This window comes from Athene cunicularia (assembly GCF_003259725.1).
Source record: "Athene cunicularia isolate RWA chromosome 4 unlocalized genomic scaffold, athCun1 chr4_part3, whole genome shotgun sequence".
Classification (NCBI taxonomy): Eukaryota; Metazoa; Chordata; class Aves; order Strigiformes; family Strigidae; genus Athene; species Athene cunicularia.
Genome location: NW_020799100.1, coordinates 8,878,820 through 8,904,654, shown reverse-complemented (window position 1 = coordinate 8,904,654; position 25,835 = coordinate 8,878,820). Strand labels below are relative to the sequence as shown.

The following is a 25,835-nucleotide window of genomic DNA, read 5'->3' as shown; positions in this document are numbered from 1 at the left end:
CCCAAAGCTCTTGTGTTTATTTTTGCTGTCCACTTCTCAAACTGAACAGACAAAAATGAAAGGCTAGTTTTACACAAGTTCATGGCCAATTTCATTTTCAGTTTTCATTGATTTTCTGAAAGATGACTGAAACAATGAATTTCCTGTGTTGCAAGGATACAGAACTAGATCTGTCCAGGGCCCTAGAGCCCTGTTCCTTGATGCTCATGTGTTTTCATGGGTAACAAATTGACTCTTTAGTTGGTATATGTCTGAATAGAAGCAGGGAGCATTTCCCTTTTCTAATTGTAACTGCCAAACTGACTTCTCATCAGTTATTTCAAGCTTTAGGGGGTGGCCTTTAGGAGCTGCGTTCCAGTCCTTCAGAGACCTACCTTCTCTTTACAATGCATAGCTGCACAGGATTCTTTTTACCAAACTTCAATCATGTCAAAGTTAAGGGTGTAGTCTAAGCTATTCATTTAGCTACTAATACAGTCTGTGGAGAGGGACAGGTACCTCCAGGGGACACTTTCTCAATCATGCAAGGGTGTGAACTGCATCTGATGACCACTCTCCCCAATGATGACAGAGAGCCTACACAGATACTTTGGACAAAGCTGCTCACTTTTACACCAGTAGCATTACAAGATACAATCTGATACTGAGATATCACAGGAATCAGAATCACAAGAATCATAACTAAATGTGAAAGTTCAAAACATATTTTCCTGGTGTCAGTTGCTTGGGTGAAGCACTATGTCATGTTAGGACTCCAGCCCCCAGAGTCTTCATCCATGAATGGCAAGTGCTGTCTGATCAGAAAGATGCAGCTCTGAATTATACAAATACAGTCCTAACCAAAGCTGAGACTTACTGATTTTGTGTGTTCAGGCCGTGGTGCAATAACAGGTGGAGGTTCATTGTCATCTTCCTCTTCTTCATCATCTTCATCCTCTTCTTCGGAAACAGAGGGAGCTAGTGGGGGTTCTGACGCTGTTTTTGTGCTCTGTGGACAGCATTGTGACAGTCACCATTTTGGCACTTCATAAGTTTGATAATTACACACAGCTTTAGTCTGCTTAGACATCAGAAACCAATCTAGATGTGCCTACAGTCCTACAGGCCTCAGTTCTAAGTTACACATGACACAATACAATTTAAAGGTTACAAATTATCGTGCTGTTTTGTTAATTTGTCTTGGTGTTTTTAATTTTTGCTAAAAAACTCTAAATCACTCCTGTGCTTAGTCAAAGTCTAATTTTACAAACTGTAGTACTTGAATATATCACGAGAAATCACATCTAGTTGCTGGCTAATTACTTTGGCATTGTGTCTACAGAAATGGTAACAGTTAATTAAGCTAACAGGTGTCTACTGGCTAGGTTAATTAACACACTTCAAAGCGCAAAGCCTCCTTTGCCATCTTGCTGGGAGTTTGGTTATGGAGAGAAAAGCTCTTTGTTTCCTTACTGCTTTACCGGTGGGGTAATCATATTGCCTGTTTCCACAGTGCTGTATTTCCCCATTTAGTAGTTACCTTTTCAGCACCATCCTTTCCTTTACCTAATCATAGGTTAACACGCTGATTTTCCACAGTTTGCCCGTTTCTTACCACAGCAGTAACCCAGAGTGAATGCAGCCCTCTCAGCAGCGAGGTGCATCCCACCAACCTGCCTGGGGCTGCCAGGCAGGCACCTTGCCTGCTCACCCAGGCTCCCACTACAGGCAGTGGAGAATAAAAGCCACTGACAGGGTGCACTTGACCTTCAGGCAGCCTCCAAATACGGGGCAGGCAAGGGAAGTCTGGCTGATCAGTTGTCTACATGTAAACTGAAGCCTACAGTGCAGATATTTAAAGTTAGGTGAGTTGAAACCCCCCCCACCAGTCCCAGCTGCTACTCAGACGCAGGGGGTTATATCATGTTGTCACAAATTTGCTGGTGAAACAAAATACTGAGAAGGTGCCTTGTTAACTGCTTTAAAGCTGGCTACAACAGACTACATGGAGAACTGAAGCAAATAAAAGGCATTATTCTACATATTAACATCTCGCATTATCTTTAAAATGTCATCAATTTGGTCCAGTATAAATACCAGGAAGAGACAGCCCACAGGGAACAGGGAGACCTAATCTTCATGTCTGTGTTTTACTGAATAGATAACTGTGTCACTGCCTTAAGTCACCTGCACTTGAACACACTGTCATACAGATGCACACCCACAGAGTATTCTGTGTTCTCTGAGACTCAGTCCCATTACTCAACTTTTAAAGGTAAATGGTGAAAAAGGCTACTAATCTGGCCGAAGTAGGGAATGATACATCAGACAGTAAACACCAGTTTAAGGGCCTATTCTGGTAAGCAAGGAGTGCCCTAATGGGAAGGTGAATGTTACTCGGTCATACATTACCATATAGCTTCTTACACATTGTTAACACTTTGCTTACATGGGGATAGAAGATGATTAAGGGAAATAAAAAGAAGGGAATAATCACATTTCTGTTATGTCAAATTCCTGTAACTATTTTTTCCACTGGGCTCCATGCTTGGTCTGACAGCACTAAATTGTGCATCTAGGACATATACAATGTCATATTATTTAATGCCAGACTCTCATTAAGGAGTGAAATGAAATTAAAGTAATTCCAATGACTGCTCGATCCTGTCAGAGAGTTGTTTTCCCTGTACTGTAACATTCAACCAGCATCCTCTGAGTCGGTAACTTTTGAAAGCTGACATCTTGATTGTCTCACTACTGTCTATGCCTGCTAGAACAAAATACCACAGCATCTACTGGTGTGTCCATACCCACTGGAAAAGCTATTGGGAAGGCTTACTATGCTCTAGTGAACCCCAAACTTCCTTTTAAAAGTTTGGTTTATTAAATGAAAGTGGCATTGATTGAAAAGCTTAAGTGTGAATATTCAAAGATTATTTTCATTTCATTATACACACTCTCTGCTGTGTAATCACAAACCTAAAATTAAGTTGCTTAACACTTGAAAATAAAGGCCAAATCCCCGTTCAGTCATTTGCTATTTAATGCACTAACATTAACACTAATAAATCTGGTCAATATTAATGTGAATGTCATGACTACATCTCTGGGATTGCTATGGCAATCCAGTATTAATTAGAGCGGATGATTATTTAAAACTTTCTTTCAATGGTTCCAGTGAGTTACATATCAATTATAACCTTATTTATATTCAGCTACATATCCAGCTGTACTAAGGATAAATCATAAAATTTAATAGAAATGGATTCTAAGTTGTTAAAACTAAATTAAAATAGGCTAATTAGACAGTACTGCATATTGTTGCAAATTATATATTCCACCATGGCTAAGAACAGCAAGCAATCTTCTGTCTGCAAAACCAGACTTTCATCTGTTTAAAAGTTCTTACACAGAAAATGAGAAAACAGCCAGTGATCCCTCTTCTGCTGCTGCAGAGACACTAAAATGTACTTTCTTTCAGCCTACAAGGCTGGCACTCTACAACAAAAGGCAAAGCTCACAGCTTGTTCCACAATTCTTAAGTGCTATGAAAGTAAAAGGTTACTTTCACACTCACCGAAGGATGGGCTTCTATGTATCCATGGGCGCTTTTATCTGCAATGTGCAAGGGAAAATTAACCAGACGCTGTTAAAAATCTGCCCATTGTGGGGAATCCCACAGAACAAGTAAATCCAAATAGATAGCATTTTTCTTTCACAACATCCCTCCGGTAGCAATAGTCATTTCACGCAGCAAGCAAGATAACAGGACAATATACTTGGTTATTCTTTTTCTACAGTTTCTTGTGCCTATTTTTTACCCTGTTTTGCTAGTAAAAAAATAAACTTGCTCAAGAAAATGCAAATTGTCCTTTAACAGTAAATGCTTCTTTCCACCCAAGAGCTAAAGCAGATTTTTTTTTTTAAATAATTACATGCATTGATTCTTTTTAGCTTACTGAAAATGTTTCCCCATAAAACCTTCCCCAAAATCCCCCTAAGCCTTCCCCAAAATCCCCCTAAGCCATGGCAGTTCTATGCTGACATAGCACAGTAACAGCTCCTGAGTTCAGGAGCATATACTGTTTTGAATTTTGCATTTCATCACAAAATTAACTGCTATTTTAGCAAACATTAAGTGTCAAGTTAGTCAAATCTTTTAATTACGGAATTCAGAAAAAAAGATGCTTTCCTGCAAAAGAAGAGAAATGTTAGTAAATTCTGGAGATAACTGCACAGTTTTCAGAAGAACCACTGAGAAGCTCTCCCACTCTGCATTTTGGAAGTTGTATTGGTTGAACCAGCAAACTGAGGAAATTAGACTCCACTGCCACAGACTATCATGTAGAGAACTGAACCACTGCAGGTTAAATTACAAATGCTGTCCACACACTGTTGGATAGGAACGTCTCTTTATTAGCTGAAACTGTTGACATGAGCTTTACCAAACTAATGGTATCTTAATGGTATTTTTGTCTAAAAATCAACTCAGTTGTTAAGGAATAGCCAAAGAATACAAGCCAGATATGCTGCACCTAGTAAAAACCTCTGCTTACTCTCTAGATGTGTCACCAGACAGAGTTTGTCTAGGGGGAAAAAAAAAAAAAAGACAAATTAAAAAAAAAAGCAAACTGCAGCACAGACTTGCACTCTCATTTTTGCAATGCTACACTACAATTTTGTATAATCTACACAACCCAGGGAAAAAAATTACACCCCCATCACATTTGCAGGTTTTTGCATAGTAACGGCTAAATCAGAAGAATCCTCCGGGAATGAGCATGCTACGGAGACTGCTCTGGATATGGACACCTTCCTTCTCATCCTCTGTGGCAATATTCCTTTTACATCACAATAGCAGCTGTTCCACGTTTGCTTGTGAATGCAACCTAATCTTCTCTTCAGCTAACACAAAAAAATAATTGAAAATTCTCCTCTATGACAAAGTATCACAAAAAATCCTCATAGTCTATAACCTATTGCTCCAAGGATTCAAAAGTAACTCATAAAATGCACAAAACAGGTATACCCCATACCCCAATCTGAATGCTGTGAATGAACAAGGATGCGAGCAAAAAAAAGTAAACATAACTTTTGGCCACTAATGCTTCTGACTAAAAACTGTAATAATTGTTCCATCTAGTATCATATTTAGTTCTAAAAACAAGTGACAAAGAAAAGTCACAGTTTCAGTAATATTTAGGGGACAAAAGGAGAAATACAATCCGTTTCAGAAGTGTTCCACAAAGTGGATTTTTTAAAGGTTGTTTCTTGACCACTTGAAAGTTGAACGTCAGTCTCATTTTGGGGCCTGACATTTTCTTTTTCGCAGCGAGATGTCAACTTACCTCCTGACGTAAAGCTCATATATTTCTGGTTGTTAACTGTTTCTTTGGAATCATAAAATTTGAGAACATCTAGAACAGCTTGTGGGTTCTTCTTCTGCTCCAGTTTTGTTATGTTGGAGGTCTGTAGTAGCCTGGCCCACTGCTCTGGAATGCCCTGTAGATGTCAAGTGGAAAGAATGTGGATTTAAAATGTTTAACAGCCGCAGCTTCATAGATCTTTACCAAGATCCCATGCTACCTGTAAGATTACTTTCAGAAATTTCGATTGATACCTTACAATTAAAATTAGTAGCTTATACATTAGATGCAATCATTCTCTTCTCTATCAAAATATAGAGCTAAAACCAGGATCCAACTTTAAAAAGAAAAGAAAGTTATGACTGTGATAGGAAAAAAAGTGCATGAAACTCATCTTTAAATCAACTCTGCTCTTCCATGGAATAATGATTTAAGGCTTAGCTTGTTTTCCTGGTGATTCAGTGCAGACATAACAAGACTATTCTATATTTGTGGACAACACAGTGTATTTTAGGAGTTTTACACTGGATTTTTAATGCTTAATGATGCAAACACATTTTGCTGAAATGATCACTGATGTCTGATTAAAAGGTAAACCCCACTCTGTTACAATTAATTTTCAGCATACCAGGGAATATTGTGGGGTTAAGAATGTATTTAAATTCTCAAAATCATAACACTGAGTTGTACCACTGCTGCTAAGGATGTCTCTTTTTCGAGCTCCTGTACCTCTGTAGGTTCTCTACTGTAATTATACAGAAACCAGGGACTCAGAAAACAGGCTGAGAGTGCCAAAGGTTTGCATGAATTCTCGGACATCTTATGAGTGAGGGTGGCATTTGAAAATTGATCCAATCGCTGAAAGTTGCAGCTCTGCACGGAAATTACATCGATGAAAAAATGCTTTAAATATCCAGTATAATTTCCTAAATTTGAAAGCCTGTAATTTCCCCCATTTACTGCACGGCCAACATCTACCAGCAAATTGTAGGGCTTACTGAATGAAAAACTACACCTGAAGTACATTTAAACTTAGTCTTGGTGCCACCCCAATCTAGGTAAACACTTTAATACAGCTTCTTCCTAAGACGATCTCCACAAAACAATGTGACATGGGCCTCCAAAGTTTAGGATTAATGAAAAAAAAGTGGGATAAGCCAAGCAACAAATCTACTGCACACACATCAACCTGCTGCTGCAGTGCTATGACATCTCAAAGAAGCATTTTGATGCAAGTCTTTTGGGCCTGTGACGCACCTCTGGGAGCTTCCCTGTGCACATCTGTGAGCCATAGAGATCTGGCTGTAATGGACGTAAATAAAGAAAGAAAAGAAAGTTAAAACAGAATGTGGGACAACTTAGAAGGTGGTAGGAGGAAACCAATGGGCCAAAATGGGGAAGTCCCATCTAAAATGGGAGTTACGAGGTAGATACCAAATAAATTAGGTGGTGGACAGGCTACAGGAAGGCAGACTTAGGAAAACAGAAAAATCACAACTGTTCCAAAGTTTGGAAGCATCATTCCCCCTCCTCTCTTTTTTAAACCAGTTTTTCTCTCCCTCATAAAAATACATTACTAAGGATTAACGGCAAGTGACTGGAAAAATCACCTGTGATTTCTTTTTTTTAGTTAAAAAATAAAAACAATAGAGAAAGATCTGTGCTTCTGCTGTTCGTCTAGTTTTGAAAGCCAGGCTAGTATTTTTGAATGGCTCTACACAAATTTTTTCCAATGGTTCTCCAGCCCCAAGATCACAATTGGCCAGTGCAGGAGTCAACAAAGTGCAGTGGGGAAAGGAGCTGGTCAAACTCAGATTTCACACCGGGAGGTTGTGCATTGTCATAATACAAATGATCTATGCACATCAGACTGAAAATCAGGACAATTCTAAAGAAACGCTTGATTAGATTAGTAACATGCAACTTCTTTGGATCTATAGCCACAACTTTCTCCCACTTGCTAATGTCATCATCTTGAAACTTTAAAAGTTTGGTGGGTGACCATTTTATTCTAGATTGGGGATCAGGAAACTGTTTCAAAAAGGCATGCCTTACAAAACACACTCCCCAAAGCCCTGCAAACCACACTTCTTCCTCTGCTCAGAAAATGCAACTGTTTCTTCAAAATAAATCAACATAAAGCTCTAGCAGCATGCTCCCACCCAACTGTTTCAAACCAATTTTATTTTGAGTTTTAAAAGCCCTACTTCTTTGCAAATGTGGTTGCTCCAAGCACAGTGAAATGGAGATACAACATACATTCATGAGCAACAACACAGCTTGGTGTTCGAGCCTGAAAGCTGAAACTCAGGAGCCCATGCAACTTTGATTTGAAATGCAACTAACAGCAATCAGATAATGCAGCTGGGGGGTGACTACTGGGTGTCAGGAAATGGCCCAATGCATTGCACATAACCAGTAGAGCAGACACTATAGGCATGACAACTGGAATAATTCAAAACAAAACCCCCATATATTTGCTCATTTATTGGACATTCCCATGGCACTTCCAAACTTTTGAAAGAGACAGACAAGTGTGATTGATCACTAGACAGTGGGAGTATTTTTACATGATATGGCTAGTGGCAGTTCCTTCAGCAGGACATACTTACCACATGACTACCCAGCTGATACACAGGTTGTATCCAGGTTGGGACAAATCAACCATGCCTAATGTAACGTGCAACATAATGCTGGCATCTGGGATTAGTTGGGAGCGGATACTTCTTAATGGTATGAAAATGCCCTTTCTTTGACTGACATTTCACTCCACTAAGGACTGCAGCATTAAGTCTTGTGCTACAAGCCCTGGCAAGCTGCATGGGGGAAGTCACCTATTCCTTTGGTTTGTTTTGAATTAGTTAGAGCCTTCTCAAACTGCAGTGCTGCACTACCATGCTCTAGGGACAAGTATTATTGTAGAAATACTGTATAATTGTGAAACATCAACCATCTAATGTCCACTGCTTCGAAATGGAAAAAGATATAAAAAGAGATTGTGCTACAGCCATAAAGGTGGACCTATCTAGCCATGCGCAAGTGCTTTGTTCTATAAAAGGCCAGGACCTGTGCTGGTGGCATCTGACACCAAAAAAAAAAACCCCAACCAAAAAACACCATGCTCTCTGATGCTAGAGACTGTTTTGACACACTGGATTATAATAGTAACATTCAAATTGATCCAAACTGTGACCTCTGAAGCACTGATAGAGAGTGCTTGTGTTTAGAACTGAAGTGTGTTAACCTCAATGTCCCTCTTTTTTGTTCCAGCTGGCAGGGACGTGAAACTAACTGGGATCCTCACCACCAGTCAGTCTAGTAAAACACAATTGTGACCCATTGTGTTTGTATAGAGCCAGAAGGAAAAAGTCTGAAGCACAGGGTAGAAATAAAGGCAGAAGGCTGAAAGGAAGAGCAAATACAGAATATGAACAGCTGAACATTCAGTTGAGGGGAAGGGGAAGGGGAAGGGGAAGGGCAAGGGCAAGGGCAAGGGCAAGGGCAAGGGCAAGGGCAGAAAACAAAAGCAGAAGTAACAGATTATATAACATGACTCCAAGATAAAGAGAATGGCACTGAGGATTAACCTGAATAATAAAGCAGCTACAGGGAGAGACAGGAAAAAAAGAGGAAAACCAGGATAGATAGCAGGGAAAAAACAATTTAAAAAGCTTTATATTGTTTCTGATAAAAAATGACCACATCTGGGCTCTTTAAATGAGCATTTAATCAAGTGCTAAGGTTTGGCACAGAATAAATTTTGAAGTAAGACTTTATAAGTGATATCTATTTTAAAAAAGGTTAATTAACTAGTCCACATATTTTAAATGTAGCATATTTCCTAATTACTAAGGATATTTCCAATTTCACTACTCCTTTAAAAGACATGCTGTCATTTAAATGTGTCTTTTTATCTTCTATTGTTATTGATATTAACACTATTGCTACTGCAGCATACAGAAAGTTTCCAGGCTTCTGAAATGTTTCTAAGAAACAGAAGTAGCAATCAAGGTGAAAAATTATGAAGAAATCATATTTAGGGCTCAAATTCTGAAAACCATCTTTTGTCCAGGCAAATGATTTGTCCCATCCTGTTTGGTGTATGCAGCCAGTCAGCACTAGCACGCTTTACAATTTGACGCACAGTGATAACACAGTCTGACCACTTAGCTCACAGGGTACTACTGACGGTATGGAGAATTGCTAATGTTTCCTCTCACCTCTACAGCTCAACCAAATGTAAGTTTACTGCCATCTTAGCTTTAAGGATTAATGGTTTCAGCACCTAACTAGTAGTCTGAAAGAAAATGCTTTGAAGCCCCCTGCGCACTTCGAGGAGCTTCTATCAGACTCATTTTTCCCAACACTTCAAACACTTTGTTGTGATATAAGTAGAAAAAGCAGACTGCTGTTTTATTAAAGGCTAGAAACGTGTCTGATCACCTAGTCTATGGATATATTTTGAATAATATTAAAATGAATGGATTTCCACAATGCTGTCGCTTTCTGGGCATCTCCAAGGACTGTCTGCAGAGCAGATGAACTTTACACTTTGGAGCTGACTGTCTACAGCAAGACATACACTGTGCACAAGTGTGTGGGTTTTTTATGCTTTTCTAAAGACACTGAATAACCAACCCCTGTAACAGCTTGTGGGACTGATAAAAGCACACACCTACGTTCTTCCTAGTTTTCATTTTCCACAGACACTCTGCTGACAATCCTTGGAGAAAAAAAGCAGCCTCAATCAGAAGTAAAACACTCCAAATCCTAAGCCCAACAAATAAAAGTCTCTTTCTTCACAGCCTGGCTGCTGTCATCTGACGTTTCTGGCAACAGGAGGTTATTTTACCATCAAGAAACTAGAAGCTCTGGTAAGCACGCAATACAGCGGTTACTTACTGTGAATTCTCCAGTGACGGCATCAAATCCCACATGAATGGTATGTTCAAAGTCTGAAGGAAGAGAGATTTCAGGGCGTTCTTTCTCTTTCTTCTTGTTGGCTAGAGGCAAAATGTTAACATGCACTTATTTTCTGCACAGCTTTTCATTCAAAAATTTTCACAATCAGGTGTGCTCAAAATAGTATTTTAAAAGTGGAAAACAAATCAATTAATGTCCATCTTACTTTACTTGACAAATAGACCAAAGCTAATACAATACCAGCCTGTCAACCCCAGTTTGGGAAGGTCTAGAAGGTGTTACTTCATTTTCTTTTTCTTCCAATCAGTGTCACAGCTGCCGAAGCAAGCTGTTCATGAAGTAGCCTTCTTAGGCTATCTGTAACCAGTATGATTTCTATTATCAGGTGTTTTTTTCATCAGGTTTTCTTATTTAGTGACTAACTCCTGTTTGACTTTGCTCTGTGGGTTCCTGCAGAAATAAAGCACCCAGGACATGCATGTGCATGCCTGCCTGTATGTGTCTTTCCTCCAACATACTTTGAATCTGTTTTCAAACTCAGCCAAATCAGAGGAGAGAGGTTTTTCCAGATAACCAGGTTCCTACAAGTTCTGTGAAAATGGGCAGCTCAGAAGACAAAGATCCTATTCCTGTCTCCTCTCCGAGTAAAAGGCTGAAGCAGTGGCTCTGTATTAGAAACCACAGCATCTGCACAGCAACAGCTTGGAAAAGCTTCATTTGAGCTCTCAATTAACTAAGACATATAACCATAAACCCCAGGCTTTATTAGTCTCCAGAAATTCTTTGTTTTTGACTTGCTCCACCAGTATTCAGAGTGTGGAGTATCTTATTGAAAGAGACAGACTTGGAAATCAGTCAACCTGCATATGTTTCTCACTTCCCTTCAATTTAAACACATTTTGAATGTAACAACCTTTGTGGTTCTCCTTCTCCTATGCTTTTTGCTACTGACAAAACTCACTTCAGCCCAGTTTTATTGACCCTGATAAAGAATGAGTGGAATAAAGGCTGAGAGAAGCTGGCTTCACTCTGATGCATCAAGAATCTATGTTCAACAGAGATTTCTCTGAAAAATGGTGACAATAATGCCAGTTCTGGACAACTCCCAAACATCCAGATAAACATAGCATAAACTCACATTGCAACATCTATCCTGCTGGCAGGTACCTGAAATATTTGGCTTCCCTGGAGAACCAGCATGCTCCAAGACTAACTACCACATGGTTGAGTAATACAGTACAGAGCTATCTGTAAAATCTTCTCTAGTGCCAGTGGTGTATCTGTAACAGCTGAGAGGGGAACTGCCATTCTACCAAATACTTTTGTCATTTCAGAGGAAAAATTAACATGCTCTGTTTGGAACAGAACAAATATTACAGTGCCCACTTGCAGTATGTGAGATTTATTAACACAAACTCAGGAAATAAGACATGAATAAAGCGCGCATGTGGAATGCAAAAAAGTCACATCACCTCATGTCCTTAAATAAAGCAATCTGCACCCCAGAATCTCACCTCTTCTCTACTGCCCTTCTTACCAGTTTAATGTGTGCTTCGTTTACATATCCTCATCGTGACCCTGAGCAGGCTTGTCTGATGTGACAGGTCTTCACGCTAACAGTTGTGAGAAACCCAGAGATATACAAGAGGTTTACACTGTGCCTATCACAATAGGATTCTGTATCAGAGTCTTTAAAGGCCATTTATTAATGATAATATAAAAATGAATCACATGCCATAGTTACACATCAGCAGGAGAGAAAGAAGCAGTTGTTCAGGTCCTCTTTGCCTTCCATATTCCCTCAGTGCGGCGCCAGTGACAGTCATGTTCTACACATTAAAAACAGCTGGACTAAGACAATTTTGTGTGTGTCTTATTTCAAGAGCAAGTGTCCCCTTCTACCAATATTGACGAGGATACAGCTTTGCTACTCTATTTTCTGGTACATCAGCCTTCTAACATAAAGCACTACCATGCTCATGTATTTTTAATTAACTTTTTCCTTCAGTGTTTTAGTATTACATTGGCCAGCTTCATGGGTTTACCTAGAGGTCTCATCCAAAGGTTAAGCTCCCTGTGTATCAGCACCCCTCCTAACCTGGATCTGTCTTCGCTCAGAGGTCTCTCTTTGCACATCTTTCTTATTCTACCTTACAGCCTCCTTTAGTTGGAAGATGCTTCCCTCTTCATATTTATAGTTTATAGTATTTTGGATGTTTTTAATCCTTTTTCTGCATTGTTGCATTTATCCTCATTAAATAATTAACTCCCACCTTTTGTCTGTACTGCATATCACTATGCAATGTTAATTGATGAATTATTTTCATTTAGCATTCAGTAAAGATGGCAGCAATATATCAGATACAAATGCAAAGGCTTTTCCCTTTCTTTTATCTCTAAGATGATGTTGTTTAATTTTCAGGATAGATATTGCCAGTTACAAGATGTCATCTCTGTTCAGCATTCATAACTTTCTACTGTAGATAACAAAATTGGCTTTTCCTACCTCATCATTTGCAAGCAAATGCAGTGAAAATTAGATTTAAAGGATCATCAAATTCAGTTTAAAGCAACAGTCAAATCTAGAAGTGAAATAAGGCATTACAGAAAACATTCCGTCAAAAGCATCACTTGTCCCCTGGCAGGAGAAGCCTAGAATGGACAAGTGTTCCAGCTCATGCCCCAAGGTTTGCCTCATCTGTTTTATGGACCTCTGGCTACCAGGCTGTGGATGTAACACCTATGGTCCAAACACTGATAAACTATAAATTAAATACAGAATTAAAACAGCTCCTTGCCAAACCCTTACCCCTCCCCAGCCTAAAAACTTTGATGCTTCTGTCTGTGCCCTGCAAGTCAAATCACTTCTAGTTTACATAAACTGGAAAAGTAACAGGAAAAGACATGACTTCTTTGAAGCAATGACAGACTGGATTCAAGGGTTTTATACCAGAAAATCTCATTTGATTTTCTTGTAAATGCCCCTTACAAAACACTCCTGCTGCACAGCAGTTAGACACGAGAGTCACCCACACCAACTCAGTAACTATTACAGACTGAAAGAGAACAAGGAAGTGTATGCTGTCTGCCACAATCTGCATCATCATCATCATAATGTTAAAAAAGCAGTTGTTTGGGAGAAAAATGTGACTCAGATAAGTGGTAGCTTTTCTCCAGAGAGGGAGAAAGGGTTTGACCTCACGCTTATGCCCTCCTGTTTGCTTGCCTCTTCCTCTCATTCTGTTCTTTCCTTTATCCCCTCTCCCTTCCACTTTCATTCACACTGTCCTCCCATCCTCCTTCCTGCTCTGCTCCTCCTGTCTTACCCCAGCAGCCTTAACCTTTTCTTTCTTCTCCATTAATCTTAACCCCACTGGGTTTTTCTCCGTCCCTCTTTTCTTGTTTTTCTGTACAGGAGGTGGTCAGATCAGATGACTAAAGGTCAAACTCTGCTCCTATCTGCAACTAAGTCTAAAGCAGCTTAGATGGAAGTGATATCATTCACTCAGTAATCTTAACATGGATGTACCTCTTTTGCTGAAAGGGGCATCTGAGCTGTGGTGGGCCTGCTGCCCTCTCATTTCTTTAGGCTGAATGCTCTACAGTGCCTTCATGGAGCCACCAGTTCACACACAGTATTAATTTACTTCAAAGCACAGCAATTACAGGTGGTTTAATGAAAGAAGAACAAGGCTGTATCGGACAACCAGAAGAACATTAAGTAATTTCTTTCTGCTCTCAATTCTCCTGAGGTAACAGCACTCTGCTGAAAGGAAACACTAATGCTAGAACTCCACTGCGGCTCCCAACACCATCATTACCTCCGAGGAAGGAAGGCCAATTTCACAGCTTCAGCATGGGCTATGGGGGGAGCAGGTTCAGCTCCTTGTTTCACACAGATTACCCACGTGACACTGGAAAGGTATTTTAGTTGTGTGCCTTGGCATCCTGCCCCCAGGAAATGGGGTACCTTACCCCAGAGACAGGGATGAGAGGAGTACAGCAAGGAACATTAGGAGGTCAGGTGCTATGGGAAGGAGCAGCACACTAACACCCAAGTGGCTTGTTTCAATTGTAGACACACAGAGGGGCCCCATAGAGCCATCAGTGGCTTGCCAAAACAAGATTTTAAACAGAGAAGTGCTCAAACCCTGACTGAAAACCCTATGCTCCAAGAGGGGAGTGACTGGGAGTGAAAGATGCCTGGTCCTCAAGCACAGCAGTCCTGGCATAAACCATTGCCTTGGAGAGAATGCACTGCAGCATATCCACCCTCACATCCCTCCTGTCTGGTAAACAAATGAAAGACAACTGCAGGTTCAGACAGAAACACCCTGCCATGGTGTTTCTTCATGTTCTGTTTACTAGTACCACTGGTGGACTATTAAATATAAAGTTATGATGGTGCAAAGCACTGCACTAGATGAGAGCAGCCATTTCAATCACCTTCTGTTTTATAAGCAGGACTCTCAAAAATATGTCACTGAGTCTGTGAAGCATGCACAGGCCAGCTGATACCCTGACCCACAAACCGACCCTGAGATAAAACCACCTCAAGGGGCTTGGCCAGCCAAGCTAAATTCCCTCATTTATTATTTCACCCAACAAAATTAAGCTATAAATTGTATGTTGCTTTCCCTCACAGTCACATTTAAAATCATGATACTTGCATGTTTCCTAAGACTGCTCTGACTGGTAGTTAATTACATCTATTTTTAATGTCACTGATCATTTCCAGGAGGGGTTGTTTCTGGATCTCCTCGCTTCTGCATGCATTTCACACAGCACGTCCTACTTCAGAAATATTCCTTCTGAGAGGGATAACACCATCCTGCTGGCAGTCAGAAGTAGTAACCCAAGTCCATCCAGGAATTAAAGAAGCTGTGAGATATTTTAATTTTGCTCTTCAAAAAGAATTATTTGAAAAATATTTTTTTTTCCAGAAGGAGACATTTTGGGAAGCACTCTGCAGAGTGAACTGGCCAGGTCTGCCTGAGGGATGGGCCCATACAATCACAACCTTCACATGAGAGAGGTCATCAGGACTGCCCCTGACTGAGAGGAGGAACAGGGCTGAAATTGTGCTTTCTACTGCCTGTAAGGAGTTCTGAACACCAGACTACCTCCAACTGCTCCACATGACCTGTAGAAGAGACTGGGGACAGGGCAGTCAAGCTGCGAAGGTGAGCTGGAGCTCTGAGGAATGACTGCACTCCCACAGTTCTGAGCAATCCTTGGAGAAAGAGTGAGGATTTCAAAGCTGGAGTCTCTCTCAAAATCCAGCTGGATTTTGTGCAGCTGATCACAACACTTTGAGACCAGCATTTCAGCCAGTTTTCAGTCCATCTTACTGTCCACTTATCTAGACTGTACTATATTAGCTTGTCAGCAAGGATACTATGGGAGGCTGTGTTGAACACCTTACTAAAGTAGACGTGCTTTCCCTTCACCATCAAGCCTGTCATCTCACAGTAGAAGGCTGTCATTATGGTTCAGCATGAATTCCCCTTCATAAATCCCTGCTGACTATTCCTGATCACATTCTTAACCTTCATTTGTGTGGAAATGGTTTCCAGGAGGATTTGCTCCACTAGCTTTCTGGGGATCAAGGTGAGGCTGACTGGCCCATACGTAGTTCCCCAAATCCTCCTTCTTAAAGACAGATGTGACATTTGCTTTTCTGCAGTCATCAGGAACATCCCCCAGTCACAATAACCTTTCAAAGATAATAAAGAATGGCCTTGCAGCGACATCAGCCATCTCCCTCAGCACTTATGGGTGCAGCCCATCAGTTCCCATGGCATTACAAAAAAAGACTGCTTCCCTTAATTCTTTAAATAAACTAACTCAAAACACACTTCTTTCTCCAAACGCATTTCAAAGAATGCAACTGAAATGTTGTTTCCTGCATTTTTAAAAGACTCTCTTGCTGTAAGCACACCTAGCAGGTTTTAAACCAAGCCATTCTGCATCCTCTCTCACTGCAAAATGCTCCTGTTTCTGGAATGTAAGTGCATTAAAAAAAAACCCAAAAGTGTCAGGCATATTGCTGTCTCACTTCTGCAAATATATTTTCAAAAGTACATAACCTCATCTCTGTTTCTACTGCAAATGCAAATCAAAATCCAGAGGAAAGGATCCTCCAGCTTAACTATAAAGTTATTTTTAAAAGACAAGTCGCACAATGCGTGCACGTTTTACCGGCTTTTCAAAGACAAGAAAGTAACTGACTGAACACCTCCTCCTCTTTTGAAACATGTTACTAGAGTAATTGAAACAGAAGGCTTTGGAAGGACCAACTGAAACAGAAAGAAAGCAGTGGCAGAAAGCAAAGACGGCAATCAACAATCAAAAGAAAGCAAACAGAGATGTAGCCACCCATTTGCACTGCTGATACTTTACTTTTATCCCCTCCTCCTGGGAAGATGGAGCGAAGCCTGGCTTTCTTGTTCTTCTCCTCAGGGGCCATGGGGAGTGGTTTCGAACTGTGGTTTAGTGCTGAAGAATCGCGATTGTTGCTGTTCATTCTCAACGGTGGGGCTGGAGGTTTCTCTTCAATATCCAGACTATCGGACATCTTCAGCAGCCCTCACAGCCTCCTGCAAAAGCAGAACAGAAAGCATGCCTGTCAAGTAAGGATGCCAAGGCTGATGTCCAGGGGAGGAAAAATGGCAAGAAAATTTTTCTGGTGGAATAAGGAAGTCTCTCTATTAGAAGTTTGCTCTGAATAAGGTTACTGTGGTTGCTATAAATAAATGCAGCAGCCAATTCCTAAAAATCACCGTATCACCATTACAATATTCTTTTTTAATCCCAGTTAAAGGCTGTTAAAATTATTTACAGATTTTTTCCTGTAGTTGTTTACAATCCAAATTTTCTTCTAAAACCAGACTTCCAAAGCAAAATTTAAATGATTTACTGAAAATACTTGTATCATAGTGAATCATTTCTATGATGTAAGAAACAAGGTGCATGTTGGGAGGATATGGATAGCAAGTATTAAGATCTCTTTTTCCCCTCCCTGCTCTGTGTTTGGAGAGGATCTAGTCCTGGGAGCGTGGGACTTCAAAAGAAATGATCTTCTCAAATGAAATTCACTCAGAAGTACCAATTAAAAACTTTCTTGCACATAAAAATAAGCAATAACTTTGCTTTCAAGACAATCAAAACCTAAGCGGGAAAATGGTCATATCCTGAAAACCATTCAAGTCATCCTTCAAGTCCTTCAATACCCTGAAATTGTTACAAAACTTTCTTAAGTTGGGAAAACACAGGACAGGTAAGACTTCAAATTCCTATTATTTCTAGTGTATCTTAAATATTAAAATTCAAGTCTGGATTAAGTAGCTGGTTTAACAAACAAGGAACACTTGGTAAAATGAAGTGTTTTAAGACCTGAAAATAGAGTATGATTTCAGACGGATCAGATGTGATGTGGGCTATACTACATATTTTTAAAGGTTACAATTCTACAGACACCTTGCCTTCCAATCCCTCTAAAATCAATGTGGCTCCTTTTATGGTAGGCATGTACAGACCACTGTGCATGTGTTATGGATCTCTCCTTGTGCTGATTCACAGATAACACAGTCACCAGCTATTCTCTTAAATTTAAAATGAAATAACTGATGTTTTTCAGCTGTGGAAGTTGTAGGTTCTTTTCAGAAGTATCAGCCAAACATGGTGACTATCACTTGCACAAAGAGGTCCTGAAGTTCAACTGGTAACAGAATTGATGCTCTCACTTTGGTCAGGTAAAGCTGCCATGGTTGAGGGTTTTCAGGGTTGTTTTGAGATTTTTTAAGAACCAAGGTTAACGTTTTCAACAACTGCATTTATTTTGATACAGCTAGAATTTTGCCAGGATTTCCAGTTGATACATTAATAGGGAATAATCAAATCCACGTTGCCTTAACTGACAATGCCTTCCACATAAAAACTAAATGACCAACTGAAACATTTAGAGATGTTCACTCTAGACTGTTTTTGATGACATGGGCATTTTAGCCTTTATTACCATTTTCAAATTACCACAAATATAATGATCACTTTTCTTATTACTTGATTTACATTTTTAATTTAATCTAAATGAGATACCAAAATACAAGATCTAAGATTCAAAGCATCTCTCCAGTGACAAGAACAATAAATGAAATATACCATCACACTTCTGCCTTGCACTGGTCCCTGGGTCCACAAAGTGGGGTTCCTGAACGTCTAGATCCCCAAGGGATCCCAGGGACCCATCCTGGGGTCAAACAGTTGAAAACCCTACTAACAGCTGGTCCCAGCCCCCTCCTTAGTACATACAGCATGAAGCACAGATGCTGGAGATCTTGATTCATAAACATGTATTCGAAGACCTTACTGACCCCAGTTTCTCACCTCCATCAGGGAAGCAGTTTGTATAAGCACTCTGCCCAGCTGACTTCATCCACTGATTTGTGTTAAATTAGTGATCTGAGCTATTCTGGCATGTTTTGCCTGCAGCAAATTAGGGAGAGCTCAAACAATTGCTCCGCTAGTAAATCAATATGGTGTTCACCAGGCAAAAGAATGCCTACGCACAGGTTCAAGCCCCATGTGAACTGTTAGAACTTCCCTACACCGTGGAGTTGCTCACTTCCACCTGCACAAATAATAGTGAACTACAGGCAGCCACTGACCAGGTGTTAGTCCCTATAGTCTTGCCTTCAGGCCTAGAAGTATGGGAAAGATCACGCACTCTTAACTAATGAAGTCACGTACTGGAGGCAGCTGTCAGACAGAAAGATGTTTTTGTCCTTCGGAACACACCACCTGGGAAAGCACAGAAATGATCCTTCACAGAAAGCTGCAGTCCCCGACATGTGCCTGCTCCCCACAAGATGGCTCTGCCCACCCAGCCCAGCTGCCCAGGCAGAGATCTACTGGGAGACCTGCTCTGGCAGTGGAGAAACATGGCCAGCCCTCCTAGGGAAGCACATATGTAGGCAGTAATGTGCTTTATATCACCAAGGAATAATTATAATCCTGCTCAGGCTAGGGCTTGTGCTGATCTAACTTTCAAGTACAGAGTAGCCTATTTACCTAGAGAATTAAATGCTTTTGTAGATTTAGGACAGACAGTTAACAGTACTAATCTTTGTGATTTCCATCCCAAAATGCAGAAGCATTTATAGTAATGAGGCGGAAAAAAGCCAGTGATGAAAATTTCTGCAAGGTTATATAGGTAGGACTACATGTGTTGTGCATGTTATCCTGGTAGAAGGGAAAGTGCATGATGCCCAGGCATTTCTGCACAGGGAAGAGTGAGGGAGTTCCCAGCATATGAAGCCTAACAGAGACATCTGGACATGGCTCCCTCTTCCTCCAGCAATTTTCACAGACTAGGAGCTTATGGCAACAGAAGCTTTTATTTTATCTTTAAACACACCTACAAATACTTTTCCAGTGCCAAAGACAGCCTTCACTGCCTGGGATCACTGGCATGAGGCTGACCACACAAGCACCAAGGCACATTTTCAGCTTGTTATCAAAAGCAAGACGGTTGTTCTGTGAAGTCCATAATGGGACACAAAGTTTCATCTGTCCCTCAGAATGGGACAACTGTATCCGTCACTGTATCTATTTGTAAACAATGCCAGTTTGCTGAAATAGGTCTTCTCATGGGATTTCATTCCACAAAGAATACTATTAACGGTTTCTGGCCCAATATGCCTATGATGTAATTATTTCCAAGATTTTGAAAGGAACACTATATTTTGCTCAGAGCTGTTTCAGGCTCAGTTTCAAGAACTGTACAAAGCTCTTTTATTCACTTCTAAACCAGGGAAAAAGGAAAGAAAAAAAAAAAAAAAGAGAGAAAGAGGGGAAGATAGCCTAAAAGGTTTAACGGTAGATATTAACTTTCTAAAGCTGGTCTAAATGAAAACTAAAGTAAACCACAAGGCAACACACACCAAGAGACTTACAATTTATGGTTTTCCTGATCAGAGCCCATCTGCTCTTCCATTCTTTCTTATTTACAGAATTTCCATGTACTGCTGCATCACAACAAAAGAACATACATTATCATGTAAGACTTCAGATTTTAAGTTTTTTGTACTCCAACCTTAACTTAGAGAAAACCTGTGAAGAACAGAGGGCCAACAAGACTTATTCAGTTCAAAACCTTCTCAGGCTTACACTGCAGAGAAGTGTCAACAGCATGACAGCCCAAGTTAAACTATACCCTGGGGCCAAGCTTTCCTGTCATAATAACAAGTCCTTGCTCTTGCTAGTGTTGTTTTGCATAGGACGACCTCATTCAAAACCACCTTCTGTCTATTGGAAATGGTTATGCCATACCCACATATTCAGTCAAACAGTCAAATTCGGGTGTGGTGGTTGGGTTTTTTTTTTAGGGTTTTGTTGTTTGGTGGGTTTGGTTGGTTTTTTTTAAATAAAAGGATATTGATAAGATTGGAAGGTCAAAAGACTGGATATTAGGAATTGTTTCTTTACTGAGAGGGTGGTCAAACACTGGAACAGGCTTCCTATAGAGGTGGTCAATGCCCCAAGCCTGTCACTGTTTAAGAGGCATTTGGACAATGCCCTTAAAAGTATGCTTTAATTTTTGGTCAGTCCTGAAGTGGTCAGGCAGTTGGACTAGATGATTGCTGTAGGTCCCCTCCAACTGAAATTTTCTATTCTAAAAGCTAAACCTTAATTTCTTACAAATGTGAAGTTCACTGAGAATTTCCATTCTTTGGAGATTATCTTTCAGAACAAAATGCATTCACTGCTCTCATCACTTGACAAAACAGCAAGCATGCAATGAAGGACTCCTAGGAAACTTTTAGCAAAGCAGTTCATTCAGCCTCTGGATTATAAAATGGGTTTTGTACCCTTTTTTCCATACCCAGAAATGGTAACTACTGCATTATTAAGAATCCTGAAGTGTTGCAGCAGCACCAAATCCTGCCTCCCAGAAATGAACTCTACTACCTCATCCCCTTCATACACCTCTTGTTCATACGGTACAAGTCTCTCCCATCAGAACACACATTGGTTTCATGAGTTTTTCCTACGCCTCCTGGCAGGGACCCAGGCAACCTTGCTCCCTGTAACACTGTTTCAACTTGACATGCAAGGCATGTTGATGATTGTATTCTTCCCTGAAGAGAAATGGTTGTAAAACTTCTGTTTCTTAGGTGCAAGATGAATTCCCAGCATCGCTCTTCATGCTAAATTTCTATGCAGTAATTCAAGAAGCACATAATCCACTGAAGACCTTCTCCCAAAGAAGCTATTGAAAACAAATCCCTCAACAAGACTAAAAGACTTTCAATTCTCACCTGTATCAGAATTGCAAATTCTAGAAGAACAGTGCTGAAGTAACATACTCCATGCCCAAAGGATCGCAAAATCCACAGGACTCTGACTGAAGGGTAGGGAGCAGTTCCAGGATCTCTAGGCTAATATTCCACAGCTCTCAAGCTCAGGGAGACAGTGTGGCATTGGTTTACACTCCTATCCCATTTTTTAGACTCTTCCTGCAGCCCTGAGTGCTAGAGAGTAAATTTTTTAAAAGCAGAACTGAGATTGCAGAATAATTCTGCAGCAGAGATGAGATCTTGGTAAGCCCTGCTCAGAGACCTGTTCCTCGCTTCTGAGCGCTGCTACAACACAGCTACCAGAGCACTTTACCATACCACACCAGAGCTGTAAGAGCCACACTGGTTGTCAGCAGGGACAGCTTTTGGAAGAGGCCAGCCTGTGCTCGTGAATAGGGTAGAGTGCACAATCAACAGGATTTTCATCATCTTAGTCCTCAAAGACTCCATTAGTGCAACCAAGGTAGTGCTGGTAACCCTTCTCAGATAACTGCATGTGTGTGACAAAGAGGACAGATACCCAATTACCCACTCCAGAGAAAATTCCTTTCAGTGGCCATTGGCTTTAAGGAAGCATTTAAAGACATGGACTGTTGTACCAAAATACAACAGTGTGTTTGAGTGTGTTTAGCTAGGGCTTCACAGCCAAGTGGCAAAAGCTGAAACCAAATTCTCAGCCAGGTCAGTTGCTTTTGCACACTATTACAGGGTTACAGAAGACGATCCAACATCCCCCCCACCCCTTTCAATCACCAGTTAAGTGTGAAGACAAACATTGACTTTAAATATATGACATTCAGCTTCTTCATGACTCAATTCCCCCTTGGCAAAAGTCTGTCTTATATTTTTGCATCTAGTTCTTGCCAAGCTAGGGAGAGAAAGGAAGGTATTTGAAGCACCCAAATATCCTCAAAACAACACACACACAAAAATTGGTTCAGTTCAGTTCAAGTTAAGAGCAGAATCTCATGCTGGGCCTTTATCCCAGTAAGTTCTTCACCCCTGTGTATCTGGGTAATACTGTTTGTAGATAGATCTTGAATAGCTTTCTTAGGTTAGTCACATTATTTCAAAGTCTGCACCATTCGGACATGACTGGTTCCAATTAAAACTCACAAAGAGTATCCTGTTTGCAGAGACACTGGTGTTCATTTTCAAAGCCTCAGAGATACTATTGCAGCTTGCGATGCAACAAAACTGTTTCTAAGATCCCTTGACTGGAAGGAGCCGTGCCAATTTTCAGGCAGTAGCTTTGCAAACGTAACTTGAAGATGCAATGCTTATTCTTTGTTTATAAATATACTTCCTGCAAAAGGATATTTTATTAGTTTGTTATATGGGCCAAATTCTGCTCCAAGGGACGCTCATCCATTTCCCAGAAATCAATGGTGATGTAACTGAGAAGGATTCTCTCTAGACAGAGTACTTAACAGAGTGTCTCAGTACTATCTGAAGGTATTTATACAGTACTTCCCAACCCAGTTGCAGAAAAACTGTATCTGCTTTTCTACATCTGCATGTTTACTTGCAGTTTTCTTAAAGTTCAATTGAAAAAAGCAGTCAGTTACTTGTATAGAATGGATGCAGTCATGGTTTTACTATTTACATGAAAGACATTTACTGTATTCTTTGCAAAATTTGGTTAAGTTCAATTACAATACTTCTGATTAAAAAAACGTCATGTTAAGCATCAGCTAAAGCAACTCTGCCTGGACACAAAGGGTCCATAATGCCCCCAGGGCAGTCTGTGCTTAGCTGCTTCTACCCCTGGATGCCTGCAGGCCAGGAGGTGAGTCTGTGGGGCCAGCAGCCAGGGTGCTTCAGTGCCTTTGTGCATAAGGACATCTTTCTGGGACCTCCCCCACGTGCAAGTGTTGCAAAACAACCATTGTGTCCCATCTTTATACAATTCTGAAAAAAAGTCAGCGTTCACACAAACTACAGAAGGACTTAGAACCCTAGATACCATAATAATAATGCTTCACTTTCATACTGCCTTTCATACAACTGTCTCAAAGCACAATACAAACATTTGCCAGTTAAACCTCCCCATTCCCCTCACAGCCAGGTAAACATGCTCTAAGCTGAACAAATTACTCAAACTGAGTAATTTCTTTGATGCATGTAGTCTCTGTTTGCAAACACCCTGTAAGCAACTTATTATTTCCTCCAATATATTCATTTATTCAGAAGTCATCTTCTGAAACTTTCTACAAGCAACTTCTGGCCTCTGAACTAGCTGTTCATAGGCAGCTCCCTGTGTGGAGGGGATATTTTGAATTCAGGTTGTATCCAAGCAAAACTATCCAGGTCACAAGGACTTGCAACTGCTTGCTTTCTGAGATGGGATAAACAAGCTTCTGTTAGGAATTGCACCGTTAAGTTTTACTAAGTGATTTACTAATACTAGTTTTAAATTCACTTGACAGTGCACTTGCAGCAATAGTGTCAAAAATGAATACAGAAGGGATGTGAATACAGTAGCTGTGAATTTAATGGTTTAGACTATATATTTATTCAACTTTAAATTATATCCTTTGTCTGGACCTCAAGAGTCATCCAGTTTAACTGCTAGAGCTGGGAATGGACTGAAGCAGTGGAGCTTGTCACAACTGATGAAAGTAACCCGCAAACATATTTTTTTCCCTCTTTCTTAATTTACATTTGACAGCATTCTTCAGTAAATGGCCTTCAAGGATGTCTTATCTTCAAACACTAAGTCTACCTATCTAACTACATTTCTTTCCACAACTCTTTCAACTCTTCCTCTGCAAACTGCCAGTACAACACAGGCAACACTTCACAAAATGCATCTGAGTTTCATCTCACAACACCCTCCAGCTCACCCACTTCAAGTGCCTCTTCCCAAAACGTGGAAACCCACTGCTGCTTTGCAGACTCACAAAACCCAGTACCTGCTCCCACTACAAAAGCTTCATGGCTCCTCACACAGGTTCACTTTTCCAAGTGCAACAAGTACTGGGACTTGCCTAGGTTTTAACAGAGCCCTTCTCACTTCCTCTCTGTACAAAGGCATGGATGGCTCTTCAGGCCGTGGTCCCACAAAGCAAAACATGGGATTATTTTTCCATCACGCAAGCCAGTGATGTTTAAGGTTAGGTGTAAATTTAAGGGCTGTGCTTAACCAGCACTTAATGTATAAGATAACACGAACAAGGATGCTGAGGCTTCAGCATAGCTGCAAGACACCATGAAAGAAAAACTGAAGAGAGTCCCTTTCCACCCCACTGGGAGAGCGCTGAGCCCCTACAACACACTCCTAGCCCAACATATTTTCTTTGTGCATGTTTTTTAATCACATCAAAACAAAAGCAATCTGTTCAAACTGTGCTCATGCCGGGATCCTGGCCACCTTCTAAACTACTCGTGCTTGGGATGGTTACATGACCTGGGACGGGAAGAAACGTGTATACGGAGGGTGCGGGGCAGTGAAACAGCTCTCCCATGAAACTTTGTACAGGCATTCAGTAATTAAAGCTCCTAACAGCACAGCAAAGAAAGGAAGTATATTTCTAGGGGTTACATTAAGTGAGCCCTCACAGAATCACAGTATCAGAAGATGGCCTGCAACGTGGTTGCAAAACCACCTAATGCATGCAGTCCATAACAGAAACAAGCAAATGAAATGTGGAAAGGGGGAGTATGGGTAGTAAGTGCAGATGCAAAGCTTGGCTGCCAGGAAAGCCCCTGTGGTAACCCTATGCCAGGCAGTCTCTTGGTCATTATTATTTTAAAAATATTGATGGTATATGGATTTAAAATCATTAAGAAACACACTTCTAAGTAACTACTTTTGAGAGGAAAAGTGACTTAACTTCATATGACAAAGGTATGGACACAGATGTTCACTAATGATGCAGAAAAGCCAGCTGGGTCACTAGGACACTTCTGTCACCCAAAGAGAGCAAGCAGAGAGCTTACACACTGCCTTGGGAAGGGCCACCAGCACCCCCACCCACTTGTACCCAATCCCAGACACTTACATGGGTATTTCTGTCATGTTTTTTAAATCACAGTTTGAAACAGAAAGGTTGTGCTCTAAGCCATTGAATCTGGAGACACACTTAAGACTGCCTGAGCAATGGATGCTCCAGAAGAAGCTAAAAGAGGAAAAAGATTATCAAAATGAGGTGGAAGCTCCCTGAACTCGCTGCATGGGTCCACAGCACTTCCCGCTCCCCCCCCCCCC

At 40.6% G+C, this 25,835-nt stretch overlaps 1 protein-coding gene across 6 annotated transcripts in view; it reads right to left on the bottom strand.

Annotated features, from left to right (window-relative positions):
• The window catches only part of PAK3 (p21 (RAC1) activated kinase 3), a 199,202-nt gene that overhangs the window by 26,218 nt on the left and 147,149 nt on the right, over positions 1 to 25,835 (bottom strand). For 4 of the 6 annotated variants that reach the window (XM_026848321.1, XM_026848323.1, XM_026848322.1 and 1 more), the window contains 6 exons: positions 16,671 to 16,867; positions 10,248 to 10,348; positions 6,603 to 6,647; positions 5,328 to 5,481; positions 3,557 to 3,594; positions 857 to 988 (listed from right to left, as the gene is read on the bottom strand). In XM_026848321.1, the coding sequence (XP_026704122.1) occupies positions 857 to 988; positions 3,557 to 3,594; positions 5,328 to 5,481; positions 6,603 to 6,647; positions 10,248 to 10,348; positions 16,671 to 16,845 (645 nt within the window). In that variant the 5' untranslated portion in view covers positions 16,846 to 16,867. Of the gene's footprint in view, positions 1 to 856; positions 989 to 3,556; positions 3,595 to 5,327; positions 5,482 to 6,602; positions 6,648 to 10,247; positions 10,349 to 16,670; positions 16,868 to 25,629; positions 25,747 to 25,835 lie in introns of those variants that run through there. The other 2 variants (XM_026848324.1, XM_026848326.1) reach the window with 2 other exon arrangements.